Source organism: Anabrus simplex, chromosome 4, assembly GCF_040414725.1.
Source record: "Anabrus simplex isolate iqAnaSimp1 chromosome 4, ASM4041472v1, whole genome shotgun sequence".
Classification (NCBI taxonomy): domain Eukaryota; kingdom Metazoa; phylum Arthropoda; class Insecta; order Orthoptera; family Tettigoniidae; genus Anabrus; species Anabrus simplex.
In genome coordinates this window covers 384,858,761-384,883,231 of record NC_090268.1, presented here as the reverse complement: position 1 = coordinate 384,883,231, position 24,471 = coordinate 384,858,761, and the positions used below count along the sequence as shown (strand labels likewise).

The window sequence follows — 24,471 nt, the reverse complement described above, 5'->3', positions numbered from 1 at the left end:
GTATATTTGTTTTCTGTTCCGCTTAATTTGCCTATAAGACTCTAAATATCGTCTTGTTTCAAACTGCCTTGCTCGCCGAAACGTTGTGAATATTACGTGCTTTAAAGATTGCACTCTGTTCGGTTTACTTCAGCTCTCTTGATGTTATGCAGTATCGGGCAAATAAAATGTTCCGAGCCCAACCGTGACGTAGTGAAGCTCCAACTTGACGTTTCTTATCAGCTGGTCTTTTATCTCACGTATATGTCAATTACAGCTGGTGTTCGGCGGGTTATCGTGGACTTGATCTTATCTCTAACAGTAGACCAAAATCTCCAATTATTACTGGATTTCTTTACGCGATTCCGTCTTTCTTGGTGTAGTGCTCAAATAAGAATCCTTTCTCTAATGGAAGACTTTTTTTTTCAATAATCGATTTAAATAATCCGCTCTCGTCATTCTTTCGCACTGCCTTCTAAAAAAAGAATTCCTTCTGTGATTGCCGGTTGAATTTATCATCTCTTCAGTTCATACAGCTGTTAATTGTTTTTATTCTGACCCGCTAATAGCCGAAGCGCCATTTTTGTTCCAAATATAGTAACTATAGAACGGTGAAATGGCACAAATAATAATAATAATAATAATAATAATAATAATAATAATAATAATAATAATAATAATAATAATAATAAATAATAATATACGACTCCTTGGCTGAATGGTCACCATTGAGGCCTTCGGTTCAGAGGATCCCGGGTTCCATTCGTGGCCAGGTTGGAGATTTTTATCACGTCAGATTAATTCTTCTGGCTCGGGGACTGGCTGTTTGTGTTTTCCCAACACTCTCCTCTTCATATTCACGCAACACACCACACTACTAACCACCACAGAAACACACAATGGTGTTCACATCCCCCGCACGTAGTGTTGGCGTCAGGAAGGACATCCGGCCGTAAAACAAGGCCTAATCCACATGTGCGACACAGTTCTCATCCGGGACACAACAGATGTGGGAAAAGTGGTATAATAATAATAATAATAATAATAATAATAATAATAATAATAATAATAATAATAATAATAATAATAATAAGAATTGTACCGGGCGGTACACCTCTACGACGCAAGTTCAAATCTTGCGCCAATTGAATCTCCTCTACAGGAGAAGCTCTGAACTTTAAAAAACGGATCCCCTCTACTGGTTATCAGGAGATGTCACTGTGTGTTTTTGATTTGCTTTTGTTTTTCATTGATCAAGAAGTGTGGACATTCTCTAACAGATGTCTCTACCAAAAACTAGGATAACGAACTCTGGTGTAAAGGAATGAACCTTCTTGGAGAAATGTTGTATTCGTAAGTTTTGTCTTTACTAAATTTTGTTCTGTGGTGTGTGGGTTGGCAATATTAATCCTTTCTTTCCGCCTGTTTTGAATTTAGCCAATCAGTAATTTCTGTAATTAATTTTCCTCCAATCATAGCTTTCTTCCTCGAATTTCCATGTGTAACTCACAGTCAACCAATAAAAATTGAGTGGGTGTGTCTACTCATTCCTGAACGGTCTCGAATTTTCCACGAGGGTATAAAACTTCTGATTTTCTTGTCTCTGGGCCACTCGTATAACATCTTGCTTAGTGTGTGAATATGTAGCAGGGGGCGGGAAGCGCCTCGTTCTTCAGGCAGCCGTTCTTCAACAATAAGTGCGGCCAGTATCCAGTATTCGGGGGATAGTAGGTTCGAACCCGACTGTCGGAAGCCCTGAAAATGATTTTCCGTGGTTTCCCATTTTCACACCAGGCAAATGCTGGGGCTGTACCTTAATTAAGGCCACGGCCGCTTCCTTCCCACTCCTAGCCCTTTCCTGTCCCATCGTCGCCATTTAACATCTGTATTTCTTGCTAGCTCAGCAGTTTAACTCTCGGGGAAGGTTCGAAACCTTTAACATGTAACCCATCTCTTTAAAATGTAAATCCTTTTCACTCTATGTAAAAACTACAATTTATTTAACTGGAATTCGGGGATAGAGAGTGCTTTACCCTCTCGAGCTCCCCTTCATTTTTGGAATTTGAGGTGACTACGTTTTCGTAACTGTTTTTCTCTTCCTTCTTACATACATACATACATACATTATCATTATAGACTGTTATGCCTTTCAGCGTTCAGTCTGCAAGCCTCTGTGAATTTACTAAACGTCGCCACAATCCTCGATTTGCAACTAGTGTTGTGGCCTCATTTAGTTCTATACCTCTTATCTTTAAATCATTAGAAACCGAGTCTAACCATCGTCGCCTTGGTCTACCTCTACTTCTCTTACCCTCCATAGCAGAGTCCATTATTCTCCTAGGTAACCTATCCTCCTCCATTCGCCTCACATGACCCCACCACCGAAGCCGGTTTATGCGTACAGCTTCATCCATCGAGTTCAATCCTAAATTAGCCTTTATCTCCTCATTCCGAGTACCCTCCTGCCATTGTTCCCACCTGTTTGTACCAGCAATCATTCTTGCTACTTTCATGTCTGTTACTTCTAACTTATGAATAAGATATCCTGAGTCCACCCAGCTTTCGCTCCCGTAAAGCAAAGTTGGTCTGAAAACAGACCGATGTAAAGATAGTTTCGTCTGGGAGCTGACTTCCTTCTTACAGAATACAGTCGATCGCAACTGCGAGCTCACTGCATTAGCTTTACGGCACCTTGATTCAATCTCACTTGCTATATTACCATCCTGGGAGAACACACAACCTAAATACTTGAAATTATCGACCTGTTCTAGCTTTGTATCACCAATCTGACATTCAATTCTGTTGAATTTCTTACCTACTGACATCAATTTAGTCTTCGAGAGGCTAATTTTCATACCAAACTCATTGCACCTATTTTCAAGTTCCACGATATTAGACTGTAGGCTTTCGGCACAATCTGCCATTAAGACCAAGTCGTCAGCATAGGCCAGACTGCTTACTACATTTCCACCTAATTGAATCCCTCCCTGCCATTTTATACCTTTCAGCAGATGATCCATGTAAACTACAAACAGCAAAGGTGAAAGATTACAGCCTTGTCTAACCCCTGTAAGTACCCTGAACCAAGAACTCATTCTGCCATCAATTCTCACTGAAGCCCAATTGTCAACATAAATGCCTTTGATTGCTTTTAATAATCTGCCTTTAATTCCATAGTCCCCCAGTATGGCGAACATCTTTTCCCTCGGTACCCTGTCATATGCTTTCTCTAGATCTACGAAACATAAGCACAACTGCCTATTCTTCTCGTAGCATTTTTCAATTACCTGGCGCATACTGAAAATCTGATCCTGACAGCCTCTCTGTGGTCTGAAACCACACTGGTTTTCATCCAACTTCCTTTCAACGACTGATCGCACCCTCCCTTCCAAGATGCCAGTGAATACTTTGCCTGGTATACTAATCAGTGAGATACCTCGATAGTTGTTGCAATCCTTCCTATTCCCTTGCTTATAAATCGGTGCAATTACTGCTTTTGCCCAATCTGAAGGTACCTTACCAACACTCCACGCTAATTTTACTACTCTATGAAGCCATTTCATCCCTGCCTTCCCACTATACTTCACCATTTCAGGTCTAATTTCATCTATTCCTGCTGCCTTATGACAATGAAGTTTATTTACCATCCTTTCCACTTCCTCAAGCATAATTTCACCAACATCATTTTCCTCCTCCCCTTGAGCTTCGCTGTTCACAACACTACCAGGATGATTTCCTTTTACATTGAGAAGATGTTCAAAATATTCCTTCCACCTCTCCAGTGATTCCCTGGGATCTATTATGAGTTCACCTGAATTACTCAAAACACTGTTCATTTCCTTTTTCCCTCCCTTCCTAAGATTCTTTATTACTGTCCAGAAAGGTTTCCCTGCTGCTTGACCTAGCCTTTCCAGGTTGTTACCAAAATCTTCCCATGACTTCTTTTTGGATTCAACAATTATTTGTTTCGCTCTGTTTCTTTCATCTACATACAACTCCCTATCTGCCTCGGCCCTTGTTTGGAGCCATTTCTTATAAGCCTTCTTTTTACGTTTACAAGCTGCTCTCACTTCATCATTCCACCAAGATGTTCGCCTTTTCCCATCTTTACACACAGTTGTTCCAAGGCATTCCCTGGCTGTTTCTACTACAGCATCCCTGTATGCCACCCATTCACTTTCTATATCCTGAACCTGCTTACTGTCTACTGTTCGAAACTTCTCACTAATCATATCCACGTACTTCCGTCTAATTTCCTCGTCCTGGAGATTTTCTACCCTTATTCGTTTGCAGACAGATTTCACTTTCTCTACCTTAGGCCTAGAGATACTTAGTTCACTACAGATCAGATAGTGGTCTGTATCATCGAAAAATCCCCGGAAAACTCGTACATTCCTAACAGATTTCCTGAATTCGAAGTCTGTTAAGATATAGTCTATTATGGATCTGGTACCCCTAGCCTCCCATGTGTAGCGGTGAATAGCCTTATGCTTGAAGAATGTATTCGTAACAGCTAAACCCATACTAGCACAGAAGTCCAGCAAACGCTTCCCATTCCCATTAGCTTCCATATCTTCCCCACATTTACCAATCACCCTTTCGTATCCTTCAGTTCTATTCCCAACTCTCGCATTGAAATCGCCCATTAGCACTATTCTATCCTTGCTGTTTACCCTGACTACAATGTCACTCAATGCTTCATAAAACTTGTCCACTTCATCCTCATCTGCACCCTCACATGGTGAATACACGGACACAATTCTAGTCCTAATTCCTCCAACTGACAAATCTACCCACATCATTCGCTCATTTACGTGCCTAACAGAAACTATGTTCCGTGCAATGTTATTCCTGATAAAGAGCCCTACCCCAGACTCTGCCCTTCCCTTTCTAACACCCGTCAAGTACACTTTATAATCTCCTATCTCTTCCTCGTTATCTCCCCTTACCCGAATATCACTTACTCCCAGCACATCCAGCTGCATCCTCTTTGCTGACTCAGCCAGTTCTACTTTCTTTCTTCCATAAGCCCCATTAATATTGATAGCTCCCCATCGAATTCCATTTCGTTCGCAAAGTTGTTTCCAAGGAGTCCCTCGCCTGTCAAATGGGAGTGGGACTCCGTTACTCCCATAGGTCCGAGGCTTGCTTAAAATGTTCTGAGCTCGGTCGATTCATGAAGCAGGATGCTGCCCTACTTGCACATAGTCCAAGTGAGGATCTCTCCTCTAACGGGTTATGGACCACCGGTGGATTGTATAGTCCTAGCCGCCTGAGCACAAGGAGGGCCAGGACTCAGAATATGTCCGAGATGCCCACTCCCATTCCATAGCAACTGGTATCCCGACTCTCAGGACCACTTACTAGGCCACTCAGCCGTTGCCCATGGTTCACGAACTAGGACGTGACTACAGTAACCCACAAACATGAACCACCTCTTCCTTCTTAATGTGTTAAATTTATTTTGCAGACTAATCACCTCCATTGATTGGGATAAGCTCCTGTATTATTGGCCGAGAGCCACTTAGGTTTTAAAATGTGTATTTAGGAGTGCAAGTCCACGCCTCCAATCCTCTCTGTACTTTGGGCCAGTAACTTACCCTGTTCTTCTTTTCTTCAGTGCGAAGGCCCTGTAGGTTGAGTACAAGATACCCCTGTTTCACTGTAAGTGTGCCTTGAGGGCAGTTAGAAGTAAAGTTTGTTGTGGCCTTTGATAGTCTTGTAAATTTGAGAGCAGGTCAGCTCTTTCTGGTATGTTGGAAGGTGCCTCTAGGAGGCTTGACATTACTAAGTGGGAGCAAGAGCTCCATGTAATTAAGGGTTTTCTGCCCCTTTGTATTTTGTGGTTGTGAGCTGAGAGCTCAAGGATTGTCGTATTGGGGTTCGAAGCCCAGGACTTGTAAGAACCCGAAACTCGGGCTTTCCTTGAAAAACTACTCTGGTACCTGATTTTGTTATTTCCCCTAGTGGAAACTGGTTAAATTTTTTCTTGGACTTGTTGATTGTGTACCTGATTTAACTTGTTGTTATTTGTTGTATGCTCAAAATTCTGTCACCATTGTATAGTTTCGAAAATATAAACTTAATTGAAATTTTAATTCATCTTTCGGACTTGTTTAGTTAGACCCATTCCAGCCCGCACTTTCTTTCCCCTCTGCCTTCCACGGATAACTCCGTAACAACAACAACAATAATAATAATAATAATAATAATAATAATAATAATAATAATAATAATAATAATAATAATAATAATAATGTTATTAGCTTTACGTCCCACTAACTCATTTTACGGTTTTTGGAGTCACCGAGGTACCGGAATTTATTTCCGCAAGAGTTCTTCTTCATGTCAATAAATCTATCGACACGAGGTTGACGTATTTGAGCACCTTCAAATAACACCGCAATGAACCAGGACAGAACCTGCCAAGTTGGGGTCAGAAGGCCAGCGCCTCAACCGTCTGAGCCACTCAGTCGGGCAGAAGTGCCATATCCGGTCCCTCAGACTTTGAGGATCACCCTGGAGAAGAAACAAACAAACAAAATAAAACATTTCTTTAGCTAACCTGAAGAGTTGTTCGGTGTTGTTGATGTCAGTCTAGTCGTTGATGTTTGGGAGCCATGACATCGGTGGTCTACCAGCTTCTCAGTTGGCTTCTAATTTGCCTTGCAATATCAGGTGTAGCCTAGTATCCTGTACCTCCTAACCCTTAGAACATGGCCTAAATATGCTATTTTCCTGGCTTTGATGATGTTTGCAAGCTCTTGCTCTGCTATAGGTCTCCTTTAACACTTCATTAAATGTTACGACATCTGTCCTGGGTACTCTGGGCATTCTTCTATGTAACGACATTTCAAAGATCTGTAATATTTTCAAGGAGGAAGCTTTCACAGTCTACGTCTCTACTCCATACAGTAGTGTTGACAAGATGTAGAATTTAAACATATTTTGCCTGAGTTTAAGGTTTATGTCATCATCACAAAAGAATGACCTCGTCTTTTGGAAAGACTAGACATCTCAATACGTTATCTCATCTCTTTTCCTGGGTCGACATTGCCTGCTTTGCTGCTCCCGATATAAATCGACTGGCTAGGACACTGCTCTTGAGGCAGTAGAAGTAGGAAACCTCGCTGAGTCCGAGGGAAAAACCAACCCTTGAAGGTAAGCGGATTTTAATTCTAATTTCGTGTGGCTATTTCTTTTTTTGCTAGTTGCTTTACGTCGCGCCGACACAGATAGGTCTTATGGCGACGATGGGACAGGGAAGGGCTGGGAGTGGGAAGGAAGCGGACGTGGCCTTAATTAAGGTACAGCCCCAGCATTTGCCTGATGTGAAAATGGGAAACCACGGAAAACCATTTTCAGGGCTGCCGACAGTGGGGTTCGAACCTACTATCTCCCGAATACTGGATACTGGCCGCACTTAAGCGACTGCAGCTATCGAGCTCGGTGTGGCTATTTCTAGCCGAGTGCAGCCCTTGTAAGGCAGACCCTCCGATGAGGGTGGGTGGCATCTGCCATGTGTAGGTAACTGCGTGTAATTGTGGTGGAGGACAGTATTATATTGGTGTGTGAGTTTCAGGGATGTTGGGGACAGCACAAACACCCAGCCCCCAGGCCACTCGAATTAACCAATGAAGGTTAAAATCCCCGACCCGGCCGGGAATCGAACCCGGGACCCCCTGAACCATAGGCCAGTACGCTGACCATTCAGCCAACGAGTCGGACGGTAAGCGGATTAAGAAAGGAAGAAAAAGAAAATACTTATTTTAGAGTATTGAAAAGTTGGAATTTCTCTCAAATATATTTAGCACTGCAAATACGAGCTTCTAACTATGAAACTGTTTTTATGCAAGGTACGATGTTGTAAAAGTAATTCAGATCAGAAACGTCTGCTCATCAGTAATTGAAGTGGGTGTGGTATGTTAGCTGCATGGCACCCAAAAAATTCCTGAAAGTTTTGAACTACAAAGGTCATCCGATGAACTGTTTGGCTTGAGGGATGTCTGACTTACTTTCACTTGACTTGTCTTTCTCAGTGAGTGGGATTACTGGACTCTAAGCTAGTGCTCTACGTGCTGTTAGAGCCACAGTTTAAACTTACGTTGCCCATTTGACTCAGGTGCGAAAAATTCACATCCAGGCTGTGTTCCAAATCCTCCATTAACCCAGTAGTCCACGGTGCCTGTCCGGTTTGTAGCCCCCAGACGCCCTCTGTCGGTGTGGATAATCTCAACACAATCAGCGTCCCTCGCCGAGATGGACGACACACACCGCACTGGTTCGTAGAATAACGGGCCGGCAGGATCAAAGGCTGCAAACATAAAAAGAAAAGGCAGTCACATTGTAAATTCGGAACTAATAAGTAAGTCACTTAACGTTGGTCCATTAGAGAGAGCCTTATCAGTTCTTCCTCATCACTATTGAAGCCTGTCGTTATTTTCCAACTTTTGGACAGTCCTGCATGTGATGCCTCAGGATGAGATCCATCAGAGTCCTTATGAGTGGTTTTTTTTATTTTTGAAATTTGAGAGTAGTGGCGCCAGTAGTGGGTATAGCACTGGAGCTGCGTATAGGTTTCATATAGTGCAGCTAACGGAGCGTTTGTTTACGGAGCGGAGGCTCTGAGCGCTTTCAATCGGTGCCCCCCGGAGATCCTCCACTTCGATGATAAGCGCGTAGTTTGAATTTGATGCGGGAAAAATGAACGCGCATTATTACAGGAAATGTATAACTTATCGTTATTATTGCGCGAAAGTACGCCCCTCCGCTAATATGTTAATTATTTGGCGGTATTACAGACATCAAGCTTATAGCTACGTAACCCAAACCCCGCGGCCTTTTGCTGGAACCGATTCCATAAATTGTTTGGCTTCTGTCATCATTGCTATTGGACAGAATTATATTCCCCTATGCTGGTCACAACCGTGGGCAGTAATGTAAATGATTTTTCGTTTGTTTTCTATTATCCTGCACTAAGATGAATACCGGAACAGTTCATAGTATAGGCAACACCCCCACCTTCACCTGATAACATCTCCCTGGTCTGAGATACGGTGTTACCGTCTAGGAGGCCCGCCGTCTCCATCAGGGACGGAATGCAAACTTGCGTGGTGGTGGTGGTAGTAGTTTTTTTGCTAGTTGTTTTACGTCGCACCGACACAGATTGGTCTTATGGCGACGATGGGACAGGAAAGGCCTAGGAATGGGGAAGAAAGTGACCTTAATTAAGGTATAGCCCCAGCATTTGCCTGGTGTGGAAATGGGAAACCACGGAAAACCATCCTCAGGGCTGCCGACATTGGTATTAGAACCCACTATCTCATAGCTGCGCGCCCCTAACCGCACGTCTAACTGACCCGGTGGTGGTAGTAGTAGCAGTAGTAGAAGTCCAGAGCGTAGATAAGTGAAGGTTACTGGGGGTTAGACCCCTCCACCATGGAATGTTTAACAAAATAACATAAACAGAAACTAACAATAAATAATAAACTAAAATATATTGAGAGATATAATTGTTAAACCAACAGATCTGTTGAATCTATTTTGCTAAGAAGCCTCGAAAATTGGATTTTAGATTGTAAACTGAACGTAACTTACCACTCGCTATAAAACTTGTTCTTGTTCTGTATTATCTTATAAATAAAGTTGTAGGGGGTCCGCTGTCTGTAATTTCGTTTGTTTTGCCAATTTTTCAGATATTTATCCGTTTTAGGTCAACTCAAGACCGAATCGGTGGTTTTTACTTTTCGTGTCTGTTTGTCTGTTTGTTTGTTTGTTTGTTTGTTTGTTCCACTATCACGGCAAAACGGCTGGATAGATTTCAACCAAACTTCATATTTGGAGTATACTCACCCCGGGGAAGGTTTCTATATGCATTTCATTTTAAAATCTTTGATTAGACGGGGGTTTATAGGAAAACCAGAATGGTTTTCCTCCATTTCCTCTTATACTATTGATTTCCTGTAAACTCCGTGGACCGTATGTGAAACGTCTCTTCATTATAAACAACTTTTGTTATGCTCATAATTTACCTTACTATTCAAATGACGGAGAAATTTACTATTTTCTGCGGGTATCATGGTCTGCGTGTGTGACCGACAGACCGACAACGAACCTACAGGTTACCATGGCAACGTCTCTGACTGCTTGCCAGCAGGGAAGTAACGTATTGCTATTTTCCTCATCATACCTTTAAATTCATGGTTATTCCTTGGGTAGAAGGCAAGAGAGGGCATCAATCGGCCATTCTGCGGGATATTGGCGGAATATCGTTGGAGTTTATAACCGTCCTCGAATAGCTTAAGTAATAACACCATTAGTCATCTTATCTGTTGACCTAGGAATGCCTGCGTCTAAATTTATCCTCTGTTACCTCTTTCTTATATCCCCAACTCACACCAGCATAATTTATTGAGGGGCATTCGATTTTCCAATAGATTTACTTGGTATTTACATATTTGTCGTCATCCGGCTGTCCTCAGTTTTAATCCATTTTCTATTAATTTCAACTTTCTTTACTGAATTATTTTCTTCCTTAATTACACCGTATGTATGCGAGTGCTAATCCCGAAAGCTTGACACTCTTTCCTTTGAGGAAATATTCTAAGCTATGCAAATATATAACTTTCGGTCCCGGAAAATATCGAAATATGGATGCAATTTTAACGACGGTGCACACCTTCGTTTCGGGATAATTGGTGGCTAATCTGTAAGTCTTAACACAAATCAGAAAGCAAAATCGCCTTTCATTTTGGAGAGATCTACAACTTTGGTCCTATGACTTTTTATCGTATTTCTATTCCTTATACGTTAAATAGAGCTGTATTTCTCGATTTCAAGTTAATTTTGTACTTTCACACGTATATGTTAACATTAATTTGGCACACTTATAGGAAAGATAGAATCATGACATTCGGCACGCACGTTGGCATGACCAGTGGAAATGTGATAGCCAAATTTTATGATTCTATCTGTCACATGAGTATCACAAATATAAAGTAGTATGCAAAAACTGTACAAAATTTCACACCCAATGATTCTAAATCAATGTAACCCATAAATATAGGAGATATGAGAAGATGTCATGGGACCAACCATGTAGAACACTGAAAGAGGCGTCTGATGGTGAGGTCCGTTTGTAGATATGTCGCAGAGTTTCAAAGCAGTAACTCTCGAAATAAAGGTCTGCACTTCTAGAGTGTGTCTGTACATTGACTATTTTGGCGACATTTCTGCACAGTTATCCGTTTCAGGTGTAATAATGACCATCTGCATATTTTTAGCTTTGGTATCTGTTTGTCTGTTTGTCTGTTTGTCTATAACTTGGAAACTACTGGATATATTTCCACCAAAATTCATATTTAGAATCCACCTGTCTTTGGCTAGGTTTCAGGGTAAATATTGTTTCTAAATCCATGAAATGACTGGGGAGTTTATACGAAACCGTGATTTTGCACTCCCACAAAATGTATACAACCAGACTTAATAGAAATCTACCTGCCTTAATGGAAATTAATTTTTAAACCTTTTTTCTCATGTGCATCATTTCGGTAAGAGGATTTATAAGGGAGATATCATTAACCGGACTTAAGAACGGGCGCGTGTTGAGCGTATTTCTTACAACTTGAAAACTATTGAAGATATTTGAACCAAACTTTATATTTAGCATCCATCTTTCCAAAGGTAGATTTTAAAGGTCAATAACATTTCCTGTTCCTGGAATGGACTGGCGGTTTATAGGGAACCGAAATGGTGAATTTACTCTTCCACAATATATACAGTACATGACCAACATGACTGAAAATCGACCAAATTTGTTGGAAATCCATTTCTAAAACTTTTTTTCATGTGTATTTTTTCGACAGAAAGATTAATAATGGAGATATCATGAATGGTCGGTTTTGCAGGGCAAGTCCAGCAGACATAGACCAAAAGGTTTTGTACGTGGAGCAGATTTCTTATCTATCTATATAAGTAAAATCCTAACGACTGTGTGCCTGTACATTGACTATTTTGGCGAAATGTTCGCACAGCTACGCGTTTAAGGGGTAATAATAACAACCATCTGCATAATTTTTGGTTTAGTTTCCTGAAAGTCCTAATTTTAACCCTCCTCGCCCAAAATCAACATTGCGGCATAGTCTGCCAGACGAACAAGAAAACAGAAATTTGGCAAAATTATACGTTTTAGCCTGTAACGGACAGAACATTTTCAAGAGCTTTAAATTTTTCACTTTTCCCCCCGAAGAATATCGAAATATGGAGGCAATTTTAATGATGGTGCAGATCTTCGCGAAGTCCTATCACATAAGGGAAGGCACAATCTCCGTTTAATTTGGAGTGATCTACAACCTTGGTCTTATGATTTTTTGTTGTAACTGTATCCCTTTTACGTTAGATTTTTGTCTGTTTCTCGATGTTAAGTAAATTTGGACTTTTCACATGCATAATTCATACTTTCAATCACTTATAAGAAAGATAGAATTATCAAACCCTACACGAAAATTGGCCCACCCAGTAGCCATATGTGAGCCAAATGCTATGTATGTAGCTGTCACATAATTATCTGAAATTTACCATATTCAACGTTTCTGACTCAATCTGACCCATGAATAGATCAGATATCATACGACCAGCCATTTAGGCTGCTAAATCTGACGTCTTATGGTACAATCCTTTGTCGATATGACGTACCGTTTTGCAGCAGTCAATCTGTAAATGAAGGTCTGCAATATTTTAAGCATGCATATACTTTCGTATGCCGATCTATATATATTCACTGATGTCGTCTTGTAGCGATCGAGAAAGGGTGTGTCTGCTATTGTAATCAGTACTCTACACACCGACTTTGACTGGCAGTAGGAATGGGTCCTTCTTCAACACCTGTGTAACTGGCATTAGTAAGGAAGACCTACCATTGTAATGAATAATTCACTTCTCGATTTGACTTGCAGAAGGCAAGGGAGCATGCATTGTTGTTTAAAAGTCCCCTACCCGATTGTGTTTGGCTGTAGGCAAGGGTGCCCGCCCTTATAAACAAATGTATCCATCTAAAATGTGACTGGTATTAGGCATAGTGGCCCGCTATATTGATGGAAACTCACCAACTTGGTGTGACTGGTAGTAAGCTGGCTGGCTGTAGGAAAAGGGGCCTATCATTATAATTATAACTGCACAACTCAATTTCGACTGGTAGTAGGGAAGTTGCCAAACATTCTAATGAAAACTGTAATCTGTCTAAAAGTAGGAAAGGGGGAGTGCCATTGTAGCGAAAACTCCCAAATCGATTGTGACCGCGCCGTAGACGACGGGGCCTGCAATTATAATAAAAACTTCCCAACTCGATTGTGAATGGCAGTAGGCAAGTGAGCCTGCCGTTATCATCACAAATCCGTAACAAGCACTTTACATTGGAAACACCGTATTGGGAATCCCTATGCTGTTTCTCGGATAACGCTAAGAGACATGCCATTTTAAAACAATCTTATTTACTGTATGTACAGTATTTACTTCGATATTCGAATACAATGTAGAATACCGTAGCGAAGCACGGGTACATTTGCTAGTTATAATGTAAAATTTTGAAGATTACGGTACTGCAATCTGAATATCAACATAACTTGTATCAGTATCCTTATGAAATGAAGTGGCATATGGCTTTTATTGCCTGTGAGCTTGGATCTGGGACATAGTGGGTTCGAACCCCACTGTCGGCAGCCCAGAAAATGGTTTTCGGTGGTTTCCCATTTTCATACCAGGCAAATGCTGGGGCTGTACCTTAATTAAGGCCACGGCCGCTTCCTTGCCACTCCTAGCCCTTCCCTGTCCCATCGTCGCCATAAGACCTATCTGTGTCGGTGCGACGTAAAGCAAGTAGCAAAAAAAGAAAAAAGATCGATTTATGTGTATGTAGACAACGCTTTTTATAGGATGCCTACATTCATGGGCCCAATACGTCCGTACAGTTGGAACTAGCACTACGAGGAGGAGGCGGTCCTCCTGTTAACCTCAGAAGCTCCGTAACTGCTTTGGCTCCATCCTTTTCACAGCGCTAGTTTCATATTCTTTCCTATTCAGATCAATAAGTGTTTCTCCAATATCGACAGCACTCCGAACCTTTTAGATTGATGTCATCTTGTACTAACATGCGAATGGTATGAGAGTGAAGGGAAGCAATGTGTTTTATGGGAGAAATGTGGTTAAAGGGAGATATGGCGCATGCAACATGTTCTGCGAGTGCCCCCGTGTATGAAAGCCTAGAGTTTCCTGCAATAAATAAATAAATAAATCTATATATATAAAAGCAAGTCGGGCTGGAGCGATGTATATATAAATATTTAAAAATGAAAAAAGACGTGAATTAATGAGGCACTTCCAGAAATCTCAGAAATTTGAAACTTGGTACGGGGGAAACTGATGACCCCAGGATCCCTAGAAAAATCGGAAATTCTCAAAATTCCCTGAAGGGGGCACGCTGGGGGGGGGCTCAAATTTTGGGCTCAGCATAAGAACACTGTCGTATAGTATATCCAAAACGATAACCTATAGGTTTCGTGGGCTTAAAAATTTTCGGGAATTTCCTCATTTTTATCCCCTACCCCCCAAATCAAGATGGCGGCACAACCTGCCAGACGAGGTAGACAATTAAAATTTGGTGAAATTATAGCTTTTGGTCCCTAACAGACGGGAAGATTCCAAGATGTTCAAATTTTTCACTTTTTACCCCCAAAGATATCGAAATATGGAGGCAATTTTAATGACTGTGCAGACATTCCTTTTGAGCTATTTTTTGGCTAAACGGTAAGTCGTATCACAAAACGTATGGCACAGTGTCCCTTCAATTCGGAGTGATCTACAACTTTGGTCCTTTGACATTTTGTCGTATCTCTCTCCCTTATACGTTAAATTTGGCCGTATTTCTGGATTGTTCGTAAATTTGGTGATTTTTACAAGTATATTTCATTGTTTGACACACTTATAAGAATGATAGGATCATCGCGTTAGGTGCGCACATTGGCACGATTAAGGGACATATGTGTACCAAATTTCATGATTCTAGCTTATACATAAGTAGGCAAAAAGTAATGTAAAATGTTAAAAATGCACCCAAATTTCACCCTACTCAAAACGTGAACTCAATTTACCCCCTTAATATTGGAGATACGAGGATATGGTTTAGAAACAAACATATAGAGCCATAAATGAGGCGTCTGATGGAGCAAACCGTTTCTTAATATCATAAACCGTTTAGGAGATATGAATCTCGAAGTGGAAGTCTGCAGTTTTCAACGTGCTCATGCTTATCCGTCATCTATATATATAAAAGCAAGTCGGGCTGGAGCGATGTATATATAAATATTAAAAAATGAAAAAAGACGTGAATTAATGAGGCACTTCCAGAAATCTCAGAAGTTTGAAACTTGGTACGGGGGAAACTGATGTTCCCCAGGATCGCTAGAAAAATCGGAAATTCTCAAAATTCCCTGAAGGGGGCACGCTGGGGGGGGGCTCAAATTTTGGGCTCAGCATAAGAACACTGTCGTATAGTATATCCAAAACGATAACCTATAGGTTTCGTGGGCTTAAAAATTTTCGGGAATTTCCTCATTTTTATCCCCTATCCCCCCAAATCAAGATGGCGGCACAACCTGCCAGACGAGGTAGACAATTGAAATTTGGTGAAATTATAGCTTTTGGTCCCTAACCGACGGGAAAATTCCAAGATGTTCAAATTTTTCACTTTTTACCCCCAAAGATATCGAAATATGGAGGCAATTTTAATGACTGTGCAGACATTTCTTTTGAGCTATTTTTTGGCTAAACGGTAAGTCGTATCACAAAACGGATGGCACAATGTCTCTTCAATTCGGAGTGATCTACAACTTTGGTCCTGTGACATTTTGTCGTATCTCTCTCCCTTATACGTTAAATTTGGCCGTATTTCTGGATTGTTCGTAAATTTGGTGATTTTTACAAGTATATTTCATTGTTTGACACACTTATAAGAATGATAGGATCATCGCGTTAGGTGCACACATTGGCACGATTAAGGGACATATGTGTACCAAATTTCATGATTCTAGCTTATACATAAGTAGGAAAAAAGTAATCTAAAATGTTAAAAATGCATCCAAATTTCACCCTACTCAAAACGTGAACTCAATTTACCCCCTTAATATTGGAGATACGAGGATATGGTTTAGAAACAAACATGTAGAGCGATAAATGAGGCGTCTGATGGCGCAAACCGTTTCTTAATATCATAAACCGTTTAGGAGATATGAATCTCGAAGTGGAAGTCTGCAGTTTTCAACGTGCTCATGCTTATCCGTCATCTATATAAATAAAATCGTAACGACCGTGTGTCTGTACATTGATTATTTTGGCGAAATTTCCGTACAGTTATCCGTTTCAGGTGTAATAATGACATCTGCATCATTTTTAGCTTTGGTGTTTGTTTGTGTTTGTTTGTCTGTTTGTCTGTTTGTCTGTCCTTCTATAACTTGAAAACTACTGGATATATTTCCACCAAACTTCATATTTAGAATCCGCCTGTCCTTGGGTAGGTTTTAGCGTAAAAAATAAAATCGTAACGACCGTGTGTCTGTACATTGATTATTTTTGGCGAAATTTCTGTGCAGTTATCCGTTTCAGGTGTAATAATGACCATCTGCATCATTTTTAGCTTAGGTGTCTGTTTGTCTGTTTGTTTGTCTGTTTGTCTGTTTGTCTGTTTGTCTGTCCTTCTATAACTTGAAAACTACTAAATATATATTTCCACCAAACTTCATATTTAGAATCCACCTCTCCTTGGGTAGGTTTTAGCACAAATATCGTTTCTAAATCCCTGAACTGAGTGGGGATTTTTACGAAACCGAAACCGTGATTTTGCACTCCCTCAAAGTATACACAACCGAACTTAATGGAAATCAACCTGCCTTAATGAAAATTAATTTCTAAACCTTTTTTTTCTCATGTGCATCATTTCGATAACAGCATTTAGTGAGGGAGATATCATTAACGGACCGTTTTTCGGTACAAATCCCAGCGGACTTTACGCAAGAGCGGGTGCGTGTAAAGCGTACTTCTTACAACTTGAAAACTAACAAGATATTTGAACCAAATTTCATATATAGCATCCATCTGTCCAAGGGTAGGTTTCCTTGGTGTCTGTTAGTTAGTTAGTTAGTTAGTTTGTTTGTTTGTTTGTTTGTTTGTTTGTTGGTCTGTTTGTCTTTCTCTAACTTGAAAACTACTGGATATATTTCCACCAAACTTCATATTTAGAATCCACCTGTCCTTTGGGGATGTTTTAGGGCAAATATTGTTTCTAAATCCCTGAATTAATTGCGGGTTTATACGAAACCGAAACCGTGATTTTGCACTCCTCAAAATACACACAACCAAACTTAATGGAAATCTACCTGCCTTAATGGAAATTAATTTCTAAACCTTTTCTTCTCATGTGCATCATTTCAATCACTTACAGGAAAGATAGTATGATCAAACTCTACACGAACATTGGCCCAGTACCCATATGTGAGCGAAATGCTATGTCACATAATTATCCGAAAAGTAATGCAATGTAAGATATTCTTACACAAATTTCAACCTATTCAACGTTTCTGATTCAATCTGACCCATGAATAGATTAGATGCGAGAAAATATCATAGGACCAGCCATTTAGATCGCTAAATACTGCGCCTTACGGTACAATCCTTTGTCGATATGACGTACCGTTTAGCAGCAGTTAATCTGTAAATGAAGGTCTGCAATATTGTAAACATTCATATACTTTCGTATGTCCATCTGTATATATTCATTGATGTCGATTTGTAGCGATCGAGAAAGGATGTGTCTGCTATTGTAATCAGTACTCCCTACACCGACTTTGACTGCTGGCAGTAGGAATGGGGTCCTTCTCCAACTCCTGTGTAACTGGTATTAGTAAGGAGGGCCTACAATTTTAATGAATAATTCACTTTTCGATTTGTCTTGCAGAAGGCAAGGGATCATGCAGTTTTGTTCGAAAGTCCCCTACTCTATTGTGTTTGGCTCTAGGCCAGGGTGCCCGCCATTATAAAAAAAATTTCCAATCTAAAATTTGACTAGCATTAGGCATAGTGGCCTGCTATTTTCATGGAAACTCACTAATTCTGTGTGACTGGCAGTAAGCTGGCTAGCAGCAGTAAAAAGGGACTGTCATTATAATGATAACTGCACAACTCAATTTTGACTGGTGGTAGGGAAGTTGCCTGGTATTATAATAAAAACTCCTCAACTGTAACCTGTCTGAAAGTAGGAAATGGGTCTGCCATTGTAACTAAAACTCCCCAAATCGATTGTGACCGCGCAGTAGGCATTGGGGCCTGCAATTATAATGTAAACTTGCCAACTCGATTGTGAATGGCAGTAGGCAAGTGAACCTGGCGTTATCATCACAACTCCGCAACCCTCACTTTACATTGGAAACAACGTATGTGGACCTCCCCATGCTATTTCTCGGATAAGGCTAAGAGACATGCAATTTTAAAACAATCTCATTTGCTGCACGCACAGTCTTTACGTCGATATCCGTATACAATGTAGAATACCGTAGCGAAGCACGGGTACATTTGCTAGTAAATAAATAAATAAATAAATAAATAAATAAATAAATAAATAAATAAATAAATAAATAAATAAATAAATAAATAAATAAATATATATATATATAAATAACGTCAGTGTAGTAAGTACAGTGGCAAATATCAATAAGAATGTAAATAAATTAAGAATATTGCTTTTTCAGACTGTTTAAAGGCTGTCGAATTTCAGTTGTCTTGATGAGGTGTGATACCAACTGTGGCCAATAAATAAATTGAAAATTGTGGTTGTTTGCTTGGCCTGTGAGTGAAGATACATGGAATGTTTCCATAACAGAAGTTAATACTTTGTGGGTGATTCATACCGGTACTTGCTTTGATTAATACCTGAACCTGAAATAAGGAGTGACTGCGAGATAAACACTGTTAGATTTGGATAAACTGGTTTTACTTTCAACATTTTCCACTCCAAAAAACGCGGATAATCAAGAGTTTATTGTGCCATATTTCAAGCATACATAACCACCTGAAATCATCACCAGCCGTCATTGACTGGCTGTCCGACTCCATTGTTCAATGGTTAGCGTGCTGGCCTTTGGTCACAGAGGTCCCGGGTTCGATTTCCGGCGAGGTCGGGAATTTTAACCATAATTGGTTAATTTCGCTGACACAGGGGCTGGGTGTATGTGTCGTCTTCATCAACATTTCATCCCCATCACGACGCGCAGGTCGCCTACGGGAGACAAATCAAAAGACCTGCATCTAGCGAGCCGAAATTGTCCTCGGACACTCCCGGCACTAAAATCCATACGCCAGTATCATCTTGGTATGCCGGCCCCGTGGTGTAGGGGTAGCGTGCCTGCCTCTTACCCCGGCCAGGTCAGGGAATTTTACCTAGACCTGAGGGCTGGTTCGAGGTCCACTCAGCCTACGTGATTAGAATTGAGGAGCTATCTGACGGTGAGATAGAAAGCCAAGAATACCGGCCGAGAGGATTCGTGCTGACCACACAACACCTCGTAAACTGCAGGCCTTCGGGCTGAGCAGCGGTCGCTTGGTACGCCAAGGCCCTTCAAGGGCTGTAGTGCCATGGGGTTTGGTTTGGTTTGGTTTGGTTTATCATCTTGGTATGGTCAGAATATTGCTGTTCTAGTATTTCTCTTTCTATCAAAGTGCGTTGTTGACGGAGATTTAATCGTGCAGCTTTACACTGCTGAGCTGTTAAATATATTATGATTTCTCTGGTTATTTAAAAGTTATTTGTTCTTACTAGAGTATATAACAAAAGCATAGTCATTAACAAAAACACCTTCAAATGAGAGTTGAAAATTAAGATGACGAACAAAGTCATCGGTATTTCACGTCAGAAAATTTTAATGCTGTTAAGAACATTAACTGTCGAGACTACGAACCAGAAGCGTGTTTACAGTTTCGAGTAAATGTTTGGATACTTTTAATCAGACAGTGTATATTTGTCCAACATGCACTTTGCCGATAAGCTTGTGTAGTTCTATTAAATTAGGAAAGTAATAATCAGCGTTTATGACAATTTGGTATGAATAGTTTCATTATTTATGTTTGTTTGAAAATCACTGAAGTGCACCCATTTATTGGCAAAGTATACACGAACTTCCCACTCCTTTCTTCATCGAGCTTGAAGGTGCTATCGCATGTCAGTCCGCCAATCTCACTGAAATACTTTCAGCAACAAGCTCTCTGAGTGACACTTTCATAATGTGGTGGGTTGTCAGGGTCCATAAAACTAAATAACTGTTACTGAAATCTTCTTCTCTCTACTATTTCAGGTCATTTACAAGTCCACTCGCCTCGGAGTTCCTACTCGACATAGTTCTTACCATCGTAACAGTCTGGTGGCGTGTCTTCTCCTACAGGGCCGCCCCTGCACAGTGTCGTTCCAGAACAGTTCACTTCATAAGAAGCCTCGCAGAACACCGTGTAGCCATCGGACGGACTTACTGCCGTAGAATGACTAATCTGTCCGCCTCTGCCCCTGTCGGGTGCAGTACGAGGGCTGGAACGGGGTGCATTCAGCCTCGGGAGGTCAAATGAGTAGAGGTGGGTTCGATTCCTACCTCAGGCATCCTGGAAGTGGTTTTCCGTTTTTCCACTTCTCTTCCAGGCAAATGCCGGGATGGTACCTAGCTTAAGGCCACGGCCGCTTCCTTCCCTCTTCCTTGTCTATCCCTTCCAATCTTCCCATCCCCCACTAAGGCCTCTGTTCAGCATAGCAGGTAAAGCCGCCTGGGCGAGGTACGGACTCGTGACCGTCTCGTGATTATTTGCATTCACTCGGCACTGACTCAATCGAGACTGACTCACTCAAGTCTGACTCGGCACTCCGGCATCTTCTCTCTTTATACAGAGTGTCCCAGGAGGAGTAATCAATGTACAGGGATATGGCAGGAACGATCATTTGAAGCAAAAAAATAATATGGATATTTTTGGGCTAGTGGCGCTCACGTATGTGTCTTACCCACCCAACCTCTTTGACATTTTACTCTGGTCCAACCTACCTCGTTGCTTCCAACCTCTTTGCTCGGGATGTCTTTCTGCCATGGAACTAGGCCGTTTAACGTGCAGGTGTGCGTGGTATGTTGTAGGGATGGGCTTGAGCGCAGCTCGAGGAGACGTCACAGCTCGATGTAGGTCGAGCAGTACTTGAGTAGGAGTAATGGCCCGCCATCTATGAGTGATTTCCTTGCACTGAATCAGTTGTGTGGCAATCTTCCTTGCTCTTTGATGTCAAATCCCGCATGTTCGTGGTAATAAAATAAGTTTATATCGAAATATATTGAATTATTAATGACTAATCCACTAGAATATAATAACATAATAACATAATAACATAGTAACATAATACCAGCCCTATGTGTCCAGTGATGCATTTTCGCAACATGCAATATCTACGGATTGTGAGATGTAACTTAAAAAAACCTGAAAGTTCAGTTATATCCTATCGGATTCAGGACTTCAGTTCTGTTCAAATTTTCTTAATGTTATTACTATTCTCCCTCCTTTCCCTTTTCCTAATTAGCATATACGGGAGCAAAATAATTATAAATTGAATGGATACACATTAAATATCGAAGGTCCCGTCATATCAATGATGTATTGTATATAAACACGTCTTCGTGCATTAGAAATAGTATCATAACACTCTAATAAAAATAAAAAGTATGTTATTCAAATGATACATCCAATGATGAGAAGAACCAGAAATTGAAGTAGCGACCAGGTAACGACAGGAAAAGCACAGAAATATTATCAATATGCAGAGCTCGTCTTCATGTCGAGCATTCAGTTAAATTTGATAATAAAAATTTATTCTGGGCATATATGGGTTTAATAAACTGATACGTCCACTACGACATGGTACGTCTGTACTTCTGTAGAATGATCGCTAATTACTGTACTAAAATGTAATGCCGGAATGTGGAGACCAAAGAGAACGAGTGAAGACGGAAATGTGGCTCGAGTCACAACACACACGTCCTGCTTAGAGCGCATGCAAGCCTACGTCACGAGGGAATTCTGTGCTGCCCGATCTTGCTCGATCAAGCTCGACACACCAGTTCGTGACATCAGCACTCGAGCCTGCTCGAGCAGGCGATCGAGTGGTACATCCCTAGTATGTTGTGTTTTAAGTTGTGCGAGGGATTGAGAGTGTATCAGAGAGAAGCATCGGTTAACTCTGTTTGTACACGCGCCACACATCTACACCAATGAAGAATACGCAGATATGGTGCATGTTTACGGCTTCAGCGATGGTAGTGCTCCAGCTGCTGTCGAGGAACACCGTCGACACTTTCCGACACGTCAAATTCTTGATCATAGAGTGTTTACCAGAGTTTTCAGCACATTGCGTGAAACAGGTATTCTTCCAAGCTCCCATTTTTCTACTGAACGTGTAGTTCAACAACACATTGTTGAAATGGTGCGGCGTAGTCATACTACCAGCACACGGTGACTTTCTGCACTTATCAATTTCCCACGAACACTTGTATGGCGAAAATTACATGTGGAAAACTTGCACACATTTCAAAACATCAGAGAACTTGGGTGGTTAAGACACGTAAGTGCGCGCCACTAACTCAAAAACAAATGTACATTAATGTGATATATCTCGGAATTCATTCCGATTAGGGCATATGTCCATATGAAGAATTTTGCTTCAAATGATCGTTCTTGTCATATCCCTGAATATTGGCCATTCCACATGAAACTCCCTGAGTAGGCCAGTGAGAGATACTAGTAGGTTTCACTTCTAGAACATTCTAGGCATCAGCTCCATTATTAATCAGATAGCCTACCAGCTTCTTCTTGAAGCTTCCTTATCGCGAGTCCCAAGGATTCGGCGGCGTTATTGTTTAGCTCGCTGGTAGCTAGAACACATTGTCGCCGATCGCGAGATTATTTCTGCCGACCCGTACACTCACGGACTTCATTGTCGCAATACCAGTCATCACAAAGATTGACTGCCGAGGTGATCATTCTACTATACTCCGCTCAGGCAGTCTGCGAAGAGCCAGTGTAAAAACGTGTCGTCCGCTCATAGAAGGGTATGGGCTGCCTGCTCCAATGAGACACGAGCCCTTGGAAGGAGTAGTGTAGGAGGGAGGCACGTCATTGGCTTGGCTTAGCTTCTCACAATATGTTCAGCTGCTTGGCTGCACCCATTGCGTACGCTCTCCCACTTCCTCCGTGTGGTATGTGCAGACCTACTTTGCAGATCCTGTGGACGGAGTATAGCATCGCTCATACCTCCGTGATTTCTATATTGTTATCATCAGAGATAAGGCTGTGGAAGAGCGGTGAAAATGACACACCTGTCCTATATCAGAAGTTACAACCCTACTGTGTCTCATGTATCTGGGCTTTTCATCGCATTTAAATTTTCGAATACCGCCTAAGATAACCAATTTCAACTGTGATGTCAGTATTTGATATTCCAATTTAAATCCAAGTTGGAATTTCGGATCAAATGTTGTATCTTAACACAATGGGCAATTTGTGCCAAATCTAATGTACGTATCCGGATGTAAAAAGTACTCACCAATCATATGGCTGACACGGTTCTTCATGTTTCTAGCAATGTGCCCAATACACTGTCCTCCAAGACTGATGCCAGATAGGTAACACAGCGTGACACCGGCAATGATCATAGCATCCAAAGAACGTGCTATGGCTTTACCCGCATTGGGAGTCATGCCCACCGAAGTAGAGTATTCTTTGGACGTGACAGATGTCCAGTCAACCATTACAAAATTACAGCTGCAGTTTCTAACGAAGGCTGAAATCAGAATAGAAAACGTTGGTTACCACAACTCCAATCATTGAATATAACACCAGCATGAGACTTATAAATAAGACCTTTTAACCTCTGTACTTAATTGATCTTACAAGGTCTCTCATATAAACCCAGACCGAACGCACAGTGTTTGTACTCTGCGCTACGGCAGCTGCCTCAGCCCAACTTACGTCGCGCGGGGCCGCCCTGCTTCAAGCATGTACACAATCCTGAAATAGTGTTTGCTGAGAACGGACTTCGCATTGGCAGTCTAGATAAGTACGTAAATTTTTCATTACATTAATACTTGTAAATGTATTTTTTTGTCATTACTGGTTCATGTTATCACTAAACTCTCTATCAGTGACAAGTTTACGCAACGTAAACAATACTGTACATATATAAGCATGTTTTAAGTGATTTGATAGAATCTGAGGATGTTCTTGTAGAACGAAACATGTCATTCTTTGTATAATAGTGTGTATTTTTACAGTATGTTTATAGTGTTATATAATTTATATTGTAATTGCATTGTGTTTGAAAGACTGAAAAGTTTTTGTTACATTTAACTAAGTCGACATCGAAATGTATGGCTTCAT

The 24,471-nt window shown here is 41.0% G+C and overlaps 1 protein-coding gene across 1 annotated transcript in view; it reads right to left on the bottom strand.

Moving 5' to 3' along the window:
• Positions 1-6,493: 6,493 nt before the first annotated feature.
• The window catches only part of LOC136872286 (lipoprotein lipase), a 54,685-nt gene continuing 36,707 nt past the window's right edge, over positions 6,494-24,471 (bottom strand). The window contains exons 5-7 of the mRNA XM_067146106.2: positions 23,639-23,875; positions 8,084-8,293; positions 6,494-6,498 (exon numbers count right to left, since the gene is read on the bottom strand). Of these exons, the coding sequence (XP_067002207.2) occupies positions 6,494-6,498; positions 8,084-8,293; positions 23,639-23,875 (452 nt within the window). The remainder of the gene's footprint in view (positions 6,499-8,083; positions 8,294-23,638; positions 23,876-24,471) is intronic.